Source organism: Ostrinia nubilalis, chromosome 25 (assembly GCF_963855985.1).
Source record: "Ostrinia nubilalis chromosome 25, ilOstNubi1.1, whole genome shotgun sequence".
In the NCBI taxonomy this organism is placed as follows: Eukaryota; Metazoa; Arthropoda; class Insecta; order Lepidoptera; family Crambidae; genus Ostrinia; species Ostrinia nubilalis.
The window spans coordinates 6,962,141-6,978,900 of record NC_087112.1 but is presented as its reverse complement, the minus strand read 5'-3'; the positions used below and the strand labels follow the sequence as shown (position 1 = coordinate 6,978,900).

Sequence of the window (16,760 nt, the reverse complement as noted above, 5' to 3'; positions counted from 1 at the left end):
TGTTTTATAGATGAGGTTTTCAAGTACTAAGCGTCCTGTAGTTCAGTTTTATAACACAAAAATTGCTACTAAATACTTTTTTTTACAGTCGCCCGGCAAGCGAAAGGTCGTTGTTTTGATTCCCACCTTAGGCACTAGAAAAGTAGGGTATGTACCGTCCACCACGTCGTCTTGCAAAGTTTGATGGAGAAGAAGAAAAGAAGAGATAAGCTGATAGATGATAAGCCTGGTTATCAAAGGGAGAGCGTTATAAGTCCAGCAGCAGCCTATGATGACGCTCACCACGGTGTGAATCTTTCCCTAAATCTTCGATAAACAGTAGATTTAAAGGTGGAATTGAGACCTTTAAATCCTGAGTGGACAGTTTTCTACTTGTCATTATTCGTCATCTTTTAGATCTTGTATTTTCAAAATTTTTTCACTATCGGTTTCGGCTACAATTTCATAAAGTATCACCAGTAGCAGAAGATGAGCTAGGATGGTATATATCTACCAGAGGTACCAAAGAAGTTCTTATTGCCATAAGGAGTTCTTAATCACCTGCACTAAGATGTCCATAACTCCCAGTGGACGCGGCAGATGGTGCTCTCACCGCCAGACTGGCGGGAGAGGCCCTGATAACAGCAGCCAGGTATAACGACTCAGCAGAATATGGACTCCAAGACACCGCCCTCTTGCGGTTGGCTGATGCACCAATATCACCAATAGTTCAATGCATGCAGCGCTCACAATGGTCTACCAGAAGTAGATTTACAACCAAGTTACCTACTCTAAGATGTCCATAGCTGCCAGTGGACTACAAGACACCGCTCTATTGCGGTTGGCTGATGCCCTAATAGCAACAATAGTTTAGGTATGCATGCAGCCCTTACAATGATGTAGAGTTCCATTCAAGTTACCTGCACTAAGATGTCCATAGCTGCCAGTGGATGCAGCAGATGGCGCTCTCACCGCCAGACTGGCGGGAGAGGCCCTGATGACAGCAGCCAGGTCTAACGACTCAGCAGAATATGGGCTCCAAGACACCGCCCTCTTGCGGTTGGCTGACGCACCAATAGCACCCCCAGACAGCCTAAGACGGGTTGGGGAGGCTATTCTAGATCCTGGAAATGATACAAAAAGGTTTATTAGCGGACTAAAATATTACCAACTAGCTTTCCGCCCGCGGCTTCGCATGCGTGAAAATTCGTTTGTCACAGATCGTCATAAATTATAGCCTATATGTTATTCTGGATTATGAACAATAATACTGTAAAGTTTCATCAAAATCCGTTCAGTGGTTTTTGAGGCTATTCATTACAAACATACAAACATACAAAAATAGGTACAAATTTTTCCTCTTTATAATATAGTATAGATTAGTATAGATATGCAGCTTAAGAAATCTATATTACGAGTAGTTAGGTTTTGATAACCAAGACTATCAAGGACATAGCGGTGCAGAAAAAAAGGTTCCAAAAAAAGATAGAAATAGGTTTTAGGTACATTCAGTTCAATAGTTTGTAACACCCAAAGTGAGCAAAAAGTTGACATCATCCTTATTTCAATTGTAACAAAGACACGTGGCGAACTTATTCTCTGCTTTGGGTGTCACGAACTTTGATGCTGATTATACACGCGTAGTAAAGGCGACAGCACATCAAACTAAACGCCTGTGTCATCTTATGTTACTGTAGACAACAATTTGTACTTTGTAAATAACTGAGGTCTAAAACGAAGCGTCTACGAATTAACTTATTCATTTGTGTCGACAATACAGTTTGTCAAACCTATTGTTATATTTATTTATCTTCACATGTTGTCCCACACTCACACGCAGTTAAAAACTGTTAGTCAGCTATGGCCAGGCCATTGAGCATAAAATAAACACTTAATTTGCTGAGTCTATTTAACAAACACTTCACTAAAGTTTAAGCTTAGATTGTACATAATTTCTATTTTTTTGTGGACAGTCCTCAAAAAATCATGGGTGAGCTTCATAGAATAGATTTTTTATCGTCCAATTTCGCTGGAGATAAAGATTTATTATTGCATGAAGGAGGTACTATAAGTATCCAGTTAGTAACTTCAATCCCAACTATCCCAACTATATTAATATTATAAATGCGAAAGTAACTCTGTCTGTCTGTCTGTCTGTCTGTCTGTTACGCTTTCCCGCTTAAACCTCGCAACCGATTTTGATGAAATTTGGCATAGAGATAGTTTGAGTCCCGGGAAAGAACATAGGATAGTTTTTATCCCGGTTTTTGAAACAGGGACGCGCGCGATAAAGTTTTTCTGTGACAGACAAAATTCCACGCGGGCGAAGCCGCGGGCGGAAAGCTAGTATAATATTATAAATGCGAAAGTAACTCTGTCTGTCTGTCTGTCTGTCTGTCTGTCTGTCTGTCTGTTACGCTTTCCCGCTTAAACCTCGCAACCGATTTTGATGAAATTTGGCATAGAGATAGTTTGAGTCCCGGGAAAGAACATAGGATAGTTTTTATCCCGGTTTTTGAAACAGGGACGCGCGCGATAAAGTTTTTCTGTGACAGACAAAATTCCACGCGGGCGAAGCCGCGGGCGGAAAGCTAGTGTTAAATTAAAGCATTACTTACGTATTGAGACAGCAAAAAAGGTATTACAAAATTTACGGAGCATAAAGTAAGTTTTACTAGTAAAATCTTAGGTAGGTAATTACTTTTATAACATAATAATTACTAATAATGCTTGCAGTAATAAGTAACATTAAACAACTGCAAAACCCACGTTTGGTATAACTTTGTTAAGTGAAAAATTAAACAATTATAGCTACGTTATTAAACGACCGCACACAATTAAGAAAAATGTGTCACTATTCTATACTCATTAGATTATGGGTCCCAATTTCAATCTAGCCAGGTTTTTGTTTGTTTATTCGAATGTGCGACAAAAGGGATGGTTATTAATAAACCCTCTTTGTATGTTAAAACTGTATGCATAATTACCTTCTAAACTAAGCTGGTAGTCTTGGCTGGCGAGCGTGCTACCAGCATGAAGCTCCGGGTGTAAACTCCTCGCAGCACTTAAGTACTCTAGTCCTAGAACAAAAGACAACCATTAGACACTTTAAATACTTTAAAACATACAACATTATCATGCAAATGCGATTCCGTAAGCCATTCTTTTGTAACATACCGAAACGTCAGAAAATAACATCACAATAACATTACGCATTCCAAAACAGATCTTTGTCAAAAAAGACTATATGAAGGAATGTTTAAATTGTTTACTTAAAAGTGAGGAATAATTTTAATAAACTAAAAAGCTATGCATTTTAAGTAGGCACACACTTTACGTTATTACACGTTTAAAATATATTTTTAACACCATTAAAAATATTTGCAAGTTATATTAATAAAAATGCATGTAATCAGAAAAGGCTTGCAAACGCCTAAAAACAAACATGTTATACACCAATCACAACATAATAGGCGTGGCATGTATTAATGTCGTTATAACGTCATAAATCTTAACGTGTGGTCACCCTAGCGCAATAACTGCAGATTGAGACGTCACCAAGTTGGACAACTGGAAAATAAAGTGTCCACTTAACGCCAACACAGATTAATAATAGCCACAGATGTCTTTTACGAGCTTATTCTCGAGAACGGATTGTTGAAACTAAACTTAGATTTCAAAGTTGGACACCCCACTAGCGACAATGTTGCAGTGCGGATTGAGTCTGCCATTTTACATTTTTACCTTTTTGCGGTGCTGGAATTCACGAAGTTCCACGATGATTTAGCTTGATGGCATGATAGATTAAATGAGTGCCTAGTTGCCACCCGCATTTTGTTAACGTAATTTATGTGTCGTTTTTAAGCTGTAACATTTTGATGAAGTCGTAAATTTGGTCTAATACAAGCTGTCATCAAAACAACCAAGCAACAGATTATGTGATTTTGCTTAAATCACGTCGTACAATATGAAACGGTGTTGAAAGAGAACTAAAAAATACAAGATTATTTCCATACAATAGCATCGCCCGTCGCGGGATGAAATCATAAAACCTAATTGAATTCCATCAGAAACCTCACCCAACCTTATAGTTTTGGGCTATTAATCATCTTAATCAAGCCTCCCCACGGCTGGGCGTCATTTCGGCCGAATTTCCTAAATAATCACATATAATACGCTTGAAAACAAACACTATAGGTCCGAACCGAAAAAAGGCAAAACGGTTTGATTTGTTGATCACGCTCCTCGCCGACCGAGGCGGTCATTCCGCCAGAAATAATAGGCTAATATTAAAGGCGTGAGCGATCTCCAATTTGCCGAATAACCAACCCAAACAAGAAAAATCCAACCGCTTCCTACGGAAAATATCGTATGTGGTCCGTTTTGACGCGCCGCGCTGCAGTCCAAACGAAATTTTTATGTCTTCATCCATTGTGAGAACCGTCGCCAATGTTGCAACGAAAAAAAAACGAAAAAATACCTATCATCGATCGGACTTATGCCCAATAAGTCGGCCCGCTTCGAATTCCACCGGACCGCGATGGTCACCCTAACGACATTTCTGTAACCGTCCGCAAGAACCTCACCCGAAAACTGTCTTTATGTTCTTTTTTCGAATACTTGAATAATCGGGCGGTCGGCGCGTTCGATTGGGTCGCTTTTTGCTCGTTACGCTTATATCGGGCGATTTGGGATTGATGTATTAATTTTTATCAGAACCGATTGGGCGTTAAATTAGTATCGAGGAGTCTAGTGGTTTCGTGGTCACGTTTGGAGTTAAAATATGAATGTCAATGGCTTTGTTGGGGCGGCGTCTTTGCCGGGACTTTGTAGCGGCGTGTACTAATGAGATGCGAGTAAATTATGTGTTTGGTTGTTATTCGAATGTGCGGCGAGATGAAGGCATTACGACGTGAATTTGTAATCGCGTAGATATTTTACGACTAAAATTCACCGGAGGCGTTATAAAATATTTAATAAAATTGTTATCCGCCTTTGTGCCTGGACTGTTAAATGTCATTATAAAACGTGCAAACAAAAACACTATCAAATTTATCTGTCTGCAATAATGAGCTGCTCCGATGAACACCCGAAGTGAGACGGCGTTAAAAGAAAAAAAACTAGTTCATTAAACCATCAAATGTCATAAAGCGATTAGTAGAACATGGGTTGGGATACTGCAAAAAACCGTCGGCATTTTCTAACGAGGTTTTTATACTATAATCAAAGGTTGTATCGGGCAGGTAGTTGGTGCTATGTATATCTCCATAGATTGAGACAGCTTCTAAGAAATTATAAATAAAGTATAAAACACTCACCCTTTAGTTATAGAGTGAGATAAAATCACGCTTGAGTGGTTCATCTGTGGCCTTAGGGTACGTTTACAATGTAGGAGGAATAATATTAATTACGCACTTAGTGCTTTAGTGATTTTTGAAAGCTTTTTTAGTCCACTGTGTCCTCAAAAAATATGCAAACCATGGTCACCTTAGTCGAAATTTTTTTTTACTATCATAAATTCTATGATAGATTTCGCATTCCAATTCGAAACTCATAAGGTAATTGACTCAAGCTTCTGAGCTTGATCGTAAATACTCTTAAAAACGTCATTAAAAATGATTCAGGAAACATAAACTATTAAAATGTGTTAATCTTTGATATAAATTCTCAAAAAGTTATAATGTGACGCACGCATCGTTTTTAACAACGTGAAATTATAACCTTAACAGCATAATTATACCTCGGAGGATCTAGTTAATGTTCTCTCCTTCGCTCTCGTTGGAGGATATGTTCGCGTCTCTGTCTTCGCTTTTTGTTTCGCGAATATTTTGATGATTTATTCATAAACGTTGGGTGTTTGTTTATTTTCGGCTGTTGGTGTTCTCAGAAACTGCCCTGAACTGTGATTTGAGGCACTACTGGGCACTTAATTGACAGATAAATGAAAAACTCAAGGAGGTGGCGAATCAATTTATCTTTAATACCAGGGTCTTTGCTGTACGACGTAGGTATCGATTAAGAAATACTTCAGACGTTTTACTACCTCATTACAAATATTAAAGAGGTTTCAAAGACTGTCTCTAAAATTGCAAAATAATTGGGGTCATTATAAAACTACGCAACGCAATAATGGAATGATATTATACAATCATTGTTTTGAAGCGCTGGTAGAAAAAAAGTTATTATCAGACTTTTATGGGCTTTTTTTGGGACTGTAGGTCTGTAGTAGTTACTTATTTCAGGAATGATCAAAAACAAGTAATAACCCACAAATAGCTTGAGCTTTTTTATCTAAAGTTAGCAGAGTTATCTTCACTAATATTATAAAGAGGAAAGATTTTGTTTGTTATCTTGTAAATACAAGAATACAATATAAGAATACAAGTATAGGCTCAGAAAACTGCTGGAGCAATTTGAAAAAATCTTTCTCTATTAGAAATCTACATTATTTCTGGTGAACATAGGCGGTACAAAGTTCGCCGGATCATTTAGTTTCTAATGATTAATGTTTCTTTCTTTTTTTTTTTTTTTTTTTTTTTTTTTTTTTTTATCCACAACGAGGAAGCTCTTGGCCCGTACCTCACCTGATGATAAGTGACGATCAGGCCGAAGGTGGAAGCGAGCTTCACCCGGAATCCTCAACTACGGAGGAACTGGCTATCTTACCTCTAACTGCCGGAACACAATAATGCTGTTAACATTGTTGTTATGGCGACAGACTTAGGTAAGATGGTGGTAGCTAGCCAGGCGGACTTAGAACAAGCCCTACCACCAACCAAACCGAACAGAAAAATCTGCCCCCACTGGGAATCGAACCCGGGACCTCTGCGTCTGAAGCAGGTGGTCTTACCACTAGACCACAGAGGCGGTTCTTTTCAATATCGTTCCACCTAGTTACCAGAATCATCAACCAATAACCTCTGTAATAAGTTCTCGAGTGGCGACCACGGGCTGGAAAACGTAGCGTGGGCAGGCCTCTTACTAGGTGGACCGACGATCTGTTAAAGGTCGCGGAAGAGCCTGGCTGCGAGCAGCGCAGGACTGTGGCAGGACCGTGCATTGTGGAAAACCTTGGAGGAGGCCTTTGTCCAGCAGTGGACGTCATTTGGCTGAAACGAACGAACGAACCTCTGTAATAACACAAATTATGCATTAATTACAGTGACAACGCATGCAAAACGGTTCAGCCCGGTAGCTATCCCGTAATTAGGGGCATCGTTAATCGTTATCTTAATAATTGTTCAGTTATCACTTAATTAGGTGAGTAATAATTTTACGCCATGCGTTAGTTTTTGGTGTAGTTTTACGAGAGTGTTCACCTCTTTATTTAATTAACTACAACTCTATTCACTGGTACCTACAGGCATTTATAAAATTTTAATACCATTTTTAATCTGGGCAAAGAATATTAAGTCAGAACCGACAGTTAAGATTTTAAAATAGTAACGGCAAAAGAAAATTCAGTGTAACTGACTTCTCTTTTTTTTAGCAAGTAGCCTTTTAAAAACCTCTTCTACACGCCCCAGTATTTCTTTAATCCAACCACTATTTTGGGACAACAAATGACCATGCTGAGAAGAAGCAGCGCAAGAAACTCTGTCACTATTGTCAGCCTCCTTTTCCAGAGGTGGAATTGTGTAAAGCAATCGTTATCATTTGACAGTTCATAACGTACGATTATTCTGTCAAACGCTTTGTTTAACTGACTTTATCGTACGTTATGAACTGTCAAATGATTACGATTGCTTTATACAATTCCACCTCAGGGTAAGTTTATGGAAATCAAACTATAGCTCTCAGTCGATGCCTGAGGTATGGAAGCGGCAAGGGAGGGTGTTTTTGAGAAGGCAAACGTCATTGAAACTTCAGTGTTCTTCAGTGGGTCTAGACAAAGTGCAAATTATAATCGCAAACCAGTCGAAAAGTGGTCGAAAAGCCCCTTTTTTCTATGGAGTTTTGACGGATTCGATTTTCGATTCGATCAAAAAGTGCGTTTTGTCTAGGGGGGCAGATTTGTATGCTCTGTCACGTCACGTCATAATAATGTCAATGACACCCCTCCCGTGCCGCTCTCATACCTCAGGCACTGACTGAGATAACGCTAAACCTGTATAGTTTTAAATACAGGATGCAGACAAGTAAAATCGTTCTAATTAAATACTCAACAGAAACGGCATTTAAAAAACGTGTAAAGGGGCAAACTGGGGCCAAGTTCGGAATAAAAATAAAAATAGTAATTAACGATAAACTAAACCAACAGTTTCCGCTTGTTACGGCTACAGCTTTAATAGCCCTAATAATAGCCTATGTTTATTTATATGTTTACCCGTTTATGGGTTTCGTAATTAATATATCACCCGGTCCGGATTTATTGCGTTCAGCAGACGAAATATAGAAACCGCTAGTTTCTTTGATTATGGTGTTAGAATTGTAGTGATTTGAAATTATGGTTTTTGTTACAATAATAAATTGAAATGAAATAGGAACAGAATGTAGAGTTTGGTAAAAGACTTTGAGGTTTTTATTTACCAAACTCTAAGAATACAGAATGAATTATTAGAAAAACATTTCAAATAAACTTTGAAGTGTTGTCATTTAAGTATAAAAATTCTTCCTGTGGACTCCTGAGAGTCCTGGGTATGAACGAATATTTTTATTTACTTATTTTAATTATTCTAATGTGTGAAATTAACAAAGAACCTTGTCTGTTTAGAATTTAACATTGTATTTATAGTTCAAATCTGCACTCGTTACGTGAAAGGTAGCAGCACCAGATGTTCACGAAACAGAATGTGTATGTTGATTTTTATTTCAAAAACACATTTCGTAAGGCAATTTTGGGTAAGAATTCGCGACAAAAACACGTGTTAAGTTGTTAATTAGTTTTCCTGGAAGGACAGGGTTCGAATTGTCGCATGATTTATGCTTTCCGTGCCGTGTTCCGTTGACATCGCCAGTTTTAATTAGAGGAACAAAATGATGCGTGCGCCGTGTTTTCTTTGCGGTAATTATCTCGCGAGTTCGCAACTTGGCGCCTAACACTACCGGATGATAATTAATTGATAGAACAAAGGTTCGTCATTTTTGTATGGGATGTACAGACATCCGACTAACCATTTTGTTGCAAATTCGCTTCTATTACAAATGCATAAGACCCCACGGTATTAACCTTCACGTACCGCCTCCTGTACTTATTTCTTATTACACATATTTATGTACCTAAATGGTTTGTTCGTTAGGTGAGGGTATATTTTCATAAAAAAAAAACTATAAGTAGAGTCTCATGCACTTTTAAATCTTTATAAAATCACAAATTAATCATATCGAGTAAAACGTTGCATTTTCATAGTAGACTACAACTGATTCAGATTTATTAGAAATCTAGATTTTGTGACATAATAAATGGCTTCATCGAGTTTTTTTAATCATAATAATGCCAAGCCATCAATAGAATAATAATCTCTGTTAAAAAGCCTAGCAATAGACAGGTTTGACGTAAATTATTTTGTAAAATTTATAGTTTTTACAAAGAAACAAATTGGATAAAGATGTATAAATAATTCTACGAGCTTGTGTCGAATCGGACATTAATATGCCTAACGATTTAATCGCGCGGACGTAATTGATTATCACACACAACAGTGGTTAAAAAAAACACGTTTAGGCAAAATAATAATAGGCATAATTTGGGTGATATTTCTGTATAGTTGGATAGTCTTTGAAAAAATAGTAATGTTGATTCTTGTTGCTAAAAAAAGACAATTTTTTCATGAAAATATTGTCGAAGAATGTAGAGGCAGCAAAAGTCTAGTTAAAGTAACTTTAATCGCACAAAAAATCGACTACCTAGAGAACTTACAATAGCAAGTTTTTTGACAGTAATAATTACAAACTACCTAATAGTCTTGCAGCAGTTTAGTAGAGGTCTCTCCCTAAGAATATCATAATGAACAAGTGATACAATACCAAACAAAACGATACTGTGGTTTAGTGGACGAAAAATCTTTTTCTATCATAAATGTTGTATAAGTTGGATAGCACTCAAATTAAGCACTATAACACCTCATACACCAATATTGGTTCGATTGTGCAACCAAATGTAGGTATAGCTTGACGTGTTGTCATCTCTACCAACCCTAGAAATAATTACATTATGAAAGTTAAAGCTAAGCGTGCACTTGAGTTCGATCAAAGATAGATATTTCTGGGAACAATTATGAATGTGCGGCGTGGGTGTGGCGATTGGTATAAGTTGAGATCTCTCGCTGTTATTTTTATACATATTTATATTAAAAGACATACTTGAGATCCAGGGAAAACATAGGAGTTTTATCCTACTTTTGGAAAAACTAACGAGCGCGATAGTCTTTTTAAAGAAAGCAAAGTGGGTAAAAGTCAGTACTTAAAATTATTAAATGTAAGAATAGATGGATGAATGCTTGGTTAGTACTAAGTGTTTCAAGCAAAAAGTACGAAACGGGTTTTGATGAGACTTTAACAGTATTTTTATTAAATTGGTCAAATTACAACGATAAAGTGTCAAGCAAGAAAGTCAGTTTTAAATTATATATCAAACTGAACTTCACGACGGCGAAGCCGCGGGCAAAAGCTAGAAATAATTATCTAAATATATCAAAACCCCTGGAACATCCTATCACTTGGGCCACACATCCAGCCTACCAACGGAACCATTCCAAAGATGTCTCAATCCACGGACCGGATCAATCAGCGAAGGCGGGTTTTTATCGATCGACCAGAACAGGTTTACGATACAACAAATCGATTGAGATTACCGATCGATACCCCTTTAGATTCGCCAACGGGCATTTTGTAGTTGTGCTCCAAAGTTTTAATTATGCTGTCTATGATGGTTATGATTTGTGGACGAAGAAAGCCGTATTTTAGATGTTGTATTACTTAGAATACATTTTTATAGCAGGAGCTTTTAATGTTAGTGATTTTGAATCGAATGTTAGAAAGATAACAGACCTAATATATTGCACAATAGCAATTAAATAATTACGTAATAAAGAGATAACTAAATTGATTAGATACGTCATAATGTAACAGTGATTGATTAATGATAATCACTAACTAAAGACATCTATCTTTTATAACTTATACTCGTAAGAAACTTGAAACTTTTATAACTTGTACTTCCATCTTCGTCACAATTTATTCCATAAATAATAGCCTGTTGACTAAGTACTTCGACACCGCGGGCTAACTAAAGACAGCGCCATCTAGTTTTCAAAACAGACATTAACTTTTATTACTAAAGACGTCAAAGCTCGTCCGAACAAATACAAATGACCTCATTCACATAAACATTAAAGTTATATGAAGAAATTATCGCTATAAGCGAGGATGTTGGAGATATTTATTAAAATGTATCGAATGTATCAAGCTCAGCGGGGTAATACTATCTAAGGCCGAGAGTATGGTGATTATCAATCATTGGATAAAACAAGTTACAATCCCGTGGAGTCGCTCAGCGGCTCTTGAAAGAAACTTGATAAATAGATTACAAATTATAATTTATACTTATGAGATCTACTGCCGAAGTCAATAACTTCATCATGGTTAACAGTTTAGAAACGCTTCAAAGTAGTGCAATTTATTAAATTATGGAGATGGGTTTTGAGATTGCTTTGATTTGCATACAAATAAAGCTATAGATGGAAAATATGAATGGGAATTATATTGTTGAAAATTAAATTATATGATTAATATTATAGAGACGACAGATTTGATTCTTTGTTTGTATTGAATAGGCTTCTAAACTACGGGACCGATTTGAAAAAATCTTTTACTATCAGGCGGTACGAATTTCGGTAGATCAGTTAGTCAATAAGCACGATCAATGTAATGACTGATTAAAATTGGTGATCAAAACTGTTTAGAAGATGTAAAACCATAAAATCACTGCATGATAATCATCACACGAACGATTGAAGCCAATAAGTGTCAGGTTCCTAATAGCGTTTCAAATCCAAAAAATCTCAAACATAAAGTCGTTCAATTAAGGTCCGAGATCAAAATTAAGCCTTCTTCGTTTAAAATGCATTAATCCGGTCACTTGTCACGCTCTTGCGCATCGGGCGTCTCTTTCTAAAACCCGTTCCATACCCGGCTCCTCGTTGACAAAGATTAAACTCCGGGACAGCGTGACAAAGGTGGTTGAAAAAATAAATGGGAATGTCAGCTCCGTTTGTGACGTTTTGTAAATTGGGCCTGTGCAAAAAATACTCGGATTACAACGAGAAGTGATGGGGTTATGTGCGGGATAAATCATCATTACGGACTATCGATGAGAAAATCGAATGCTCGAAAATAAACGATGCGTTCTGCAACGTATTTTACGATCATCCATTTTTTTCAATTAGGGCCCGGATGCTATCGAAGTGGATCATGACGTAAATATGATATTGATTTTCTTTTCATACGCAAAAAATAGTAGGAATTACAACATTTGGAAATTTTGAAACAAAATGTTTCAAGCTTACTCAAAGCACTGTCAGGTGCTTTAGTAACTTAATAATATACTTGATTGTATGTAGCATCTAAAAGTAAGTTTATTCCATCGGAATCTATTCCAGCCTCTCCAATTCTTTGACGTTTATCGTTCTCCGTTTCACAATCGAAGCGCCCGCGCCTTTTTCGTTTTTCCTTCGGCAGTAACATGAACTCTCAATCTCTCGCGCACAGTTTTTACGCTCAGTTAAACGAGTTGGTTCTTAATTTACGGTTATCGAACGATGAAGACATATACATTCGTATAACTATATCTACCTTCATAATAATTTTTCGGTATATCGACTTTTAGGATTCGACTTCTCAAAACTTTTATATTCTCACCCGCGAAATTATAACAACCTTTAAATTACAGCACCCTAAGCCCAGATTGAAATTCATTATTAATATTCTCATTAACTTTGACATAAATATTTCATTTAACATGATCGTGATTGGCACCTGTATCATTAGCGGGTTTATTAAAATGTTTCATAAGATTCCGTCGTGTAAAAACCTGGGACAGGTAAATATGGTGATTAACATTTTCGGAGAGAGAAAAACCACGTAATGAAGGCTCCGTGCAAACAACTTTATTTAAAAGGAATACGCAATGCATATCATTTGCACACATGATTTTAATTCCCGCTATCCTTGAGTGATCTCGGTTCATTATCATTGCACAATATGTGTATTTTGTGCAATGATAATGAACCGGGTGTCTATGGGCGACGGTAATCACTTACCATCAGGTGATCCGTTTACTCGTTTGCCTCCTATCACATAAAAATAAAAAAAAAATAAAAATGCTGTAAATGTCATTCGCATCCTGTTGGCTTACATTTTCTATGGACCGATAACGAAGGCAGCAAATTGAGTGAAAAAGTGTCCCAATGAACCTTTAAATTTGTCCTCTGTATATGTCTCGGGAATAAGCTCAACATTTACATCATCATTTACAGTGTTATCTGATGCACGAGATCGTTCAACTTTAAGTCTTGTGCGTTCACCGAGAAAGTGATATTTACATTGTTTACATCGAGCACTAAGTTTCTTTTTAGCCTTTGCCGGTTCCGCTATAAGTGGTGTATCGAAATCTCTTACTTCTGCAACTACAACTCTGTTACTGCATCTGTAAAGGTTATTGTCGCCTGGATCTTATGCGTTTTTTGTTGTTTTTGAATCGTTGACTCTATTAGTGTCAGTTAAGGTTGGTTTTTGTGCGCCGTTGGTACTTGAATGAGTAGTTATTTGTTTTAAAGAGGCTTTATCGCCGCACGTAGGCTCGATTTGAATAAAAATACAATTTATATGTGTCGGAGTGCTCGGTTAGGCAGTGTAGGGTTACAGAGCCGGTTGGACCAGTCAGCTCCCAATTTGCTAGCACATTTCTGAGTAAGTTATTAAATTTCGGCTTGTCACTTCGCTTGCGAAATTTTGCAGCGATGGCGCAGCTGGCGGGTCCTCGGGCGCACTCAGGCGCATCTAGTTCTTTTTTTAATTTAATGACTTCGCGGAAATTGCTCATTTCGAATATGATATTTTAATAATCTGAGACTTTATATTCGGTAGCTATAGCTATTTGCATAATAAAACTTCATCAATATTGATATTTCAACTAATTGATTGGAGTTGGGTAAATGTTTAAAGACTAGTTGTTAAATGTTTTATTTATGGAGATAAGTGGTGATATTATCTTGGTGAATGAAGCAGGTTTGCGATCAATGGTCGCCATTTCGGTTAGGTCCCAATCATCTTAGAAAATGAGTGTTTTATTTTACATTATTAAGAACAGCTTATCGGGCTTGTTATGTCTTGAATGCGTAGCAATTAAGAATGCAGATCGGAGTTATTGAATTAATATAATTTTAATTGAATAGTATCCGCTCATCCGACAAAAATACTGTTCCACAAAAAGACTGCTTGTTCGTGGTGAATAAATTATTATTTATGTAGTTTTTTACTCGTAGGTTCCAGATTAATTGGTTATGCAATTTCACCTTGTAAGCTAAATAAGTCGGTGTGTGTATTTTATGACCAAACGAGTCATGTCCAATTCGTTATGTCTGACAAGATTTATTATCTATTTTTATGCAAACCCCCATAGGACTCCCATTTTTCCCGTGGATGTCGTAAAAGGGATAGTAAGGATTATAATAAGGCATACCCAAATCGTCTGGTCATCATGGGAAGTGTAAACCAAATCCTTCATTTGCCTTTAATTAATTACAAAGAGGTGCTCCTGCAGTGGAGACTAAATGACCCAATGACGATAATGATGATAAATTATTGCTAGATAATGAGTAATATAGGTCGGCGAAGGAGTTGGTACGACGCATCCGGTGACCTCTGCAGTGGACGAAATTCGATCATGGAGAAAAGTTCCATTGAAACACTCGCGATGGCATTATGCGACAGGAGCCAGCCAAAAATATTATTTATAAATAAAAAATGATTGATTTTTTATTCATAACAAGGCAGGTATTTGACCGCAATCGCACCTGGTATGTGAGATGCAGTAATAATATCTGCCCTGCAAGTGCCTATTCACTCTCGCCTTGAAAAGTCCCGGATTATAGTGTTCGTTATAATAAAGTAAATATTATGAAGTGGGGTGTCTTGGAAAGAAAATAAAATTGGTAATGCATTTCCAAATTTTGTAAATGTTTACTGTAACTTCCAACAAAAAAGGATTGTTTTTATAATGCGTTAATGTGATAAATAAATGCAAAAAATAATTTAATTAAAATAAACGTTCCGTTGTTTCAACATACTAACTTCATTCAAATATTAATATATTCGTTACATGTAACGGAACGCAAAAAGTTTACCCGAGACTCGAACTTTGGTAGCAAAAACTTTACATGTACCAGAAAAACATGTTTTTGAACATTATCTTGCTGCCATGTTATGTTTTTATCGTGACTTTTAACCAGCTAATTATTATAAGAAACTAAATACTCGTCAACTGTCATAAGAAAAGTAAATTACCGATCGAAATGTCTGCGAACTGAATAAAACATTGTTGTTTTACAATGAAGTCATTAATGTTTCGATTCTTTAAATAATTTAATTATCTGGAGCGGACTTTCGAATTAATTACAATGAAACAAAGTGATTGGATTCTTTGGAAAGACCATATTAATTTATAATGAACCTTCTGATTGTGACCTACCTGTTGTAATTATTGTAATCATTTTAAATTGACTTTTCGTCTATTTATGGAGCTTTATTCATGTAAATGGAGTATACAAGTAAAAAGCAGTTGGTTTTCCTTCGTGTAATACTTTGTGGTAAATACAACGCATGTCTGTTGAAATCCGATATTTAAGTTTCATAAACTTTAACATTTTCATCTAATAACATTAATATTCTAATGTTAAATTATTAATGTAACAATAACATTCGATCATTTATAGGCTTGTTCATTCTTGCATAAAGGCGTTAAAAGTCGCCGACTAAAGTCGGACTTAATTGAGCGTTATCTAAAGCATTTCACGGGACTGTAACCAAAGCCCGACTGCTTGGTAAACGAACACCGTTGCCATTTTTTATACAGGGTGTATTTATTCTTAGTTGCCAAAAACATTGTTCGCTAACTTCTTCTTCTTCTTTGCACTTTCCCATTAAGTATTTATTGGGGTCGGCTCTAGGATCCAGGAAAGTCTTTCCTGGGTTGTTTAAATATTTGTTTCGGCTCTAAGTCCTTGGCCACCGTGGACCATCAGGTGCTCTACCTTTCCTTTTATTTGGCTAACGTAAAAATATATTTAAAAAGTAGGTAACTTAGTAATATTATAATGTTAATTATGTTGTTTAAAAACTACCACAATCCTGTATCCTGTAAATGCATAATGTGCGATACGTGTATGAATGATTTATAGATAAACAAATTAACGAAATTCATTCAATATAATTTCTTTGGTTGTTTCAAAAACTGTCATTTGCGATTTCTGTAATTTAGTTACCAAAATTGTCTTGCCATCTAGCTAAAAACAACAATTGAATCTTTAATCTTTAACTTCACTTACATCGAATAAATACATGCTTTTCTTTCTTTCTTTCTAATGCATAGTATATTTTTAACAGCATATTCGGCCACCCTGTATACAGTTTTTTTTGTTATTTTGCCGTAAACAGTTTCGGTGCGTGCGCGCAGGGTTAGGTTTCACGTTTATTGGTCAGTGCGACCTATAAAAGGGTGGGTAATTTAATCCGAACCAGTTACTGGGGTTTAATTTGAGATTTTTTAATTAACTTAATGTTTT

General features: G+C 36.5%; 1 protein-coding gene across 5 annotated transcripts in view; it reads right to left on the bottom strand.

The window, feature by feature from the left end:
- LOC135084238 (zinc finger protein GLI4) overlaps positions 1-16,760 on the bottom strand; it is a 127,404-nt gene that overhangs the window by 13,049 nt on the left and 97,595 nt on the right. For all 5 annotated transcript variants that reach the window (XM_063978993.1, XM_063978990.1, XM_063978991.1 and 2 more), the window contains exons 5-6: positions 2,967-3,059; positions 900-1,103 (exon numbers count right to left, since the gene is read on the bottom strand). In XM_063978993.1, the coding sequence (XP_063835063.1) occupies positions 900-1,103; positions 2,967-3,059 (297 nt within the window). The remainder of the gene's footprint in view (positions 1-899; positions 1,104-2,966; positions 3,060-16,760) is intronic.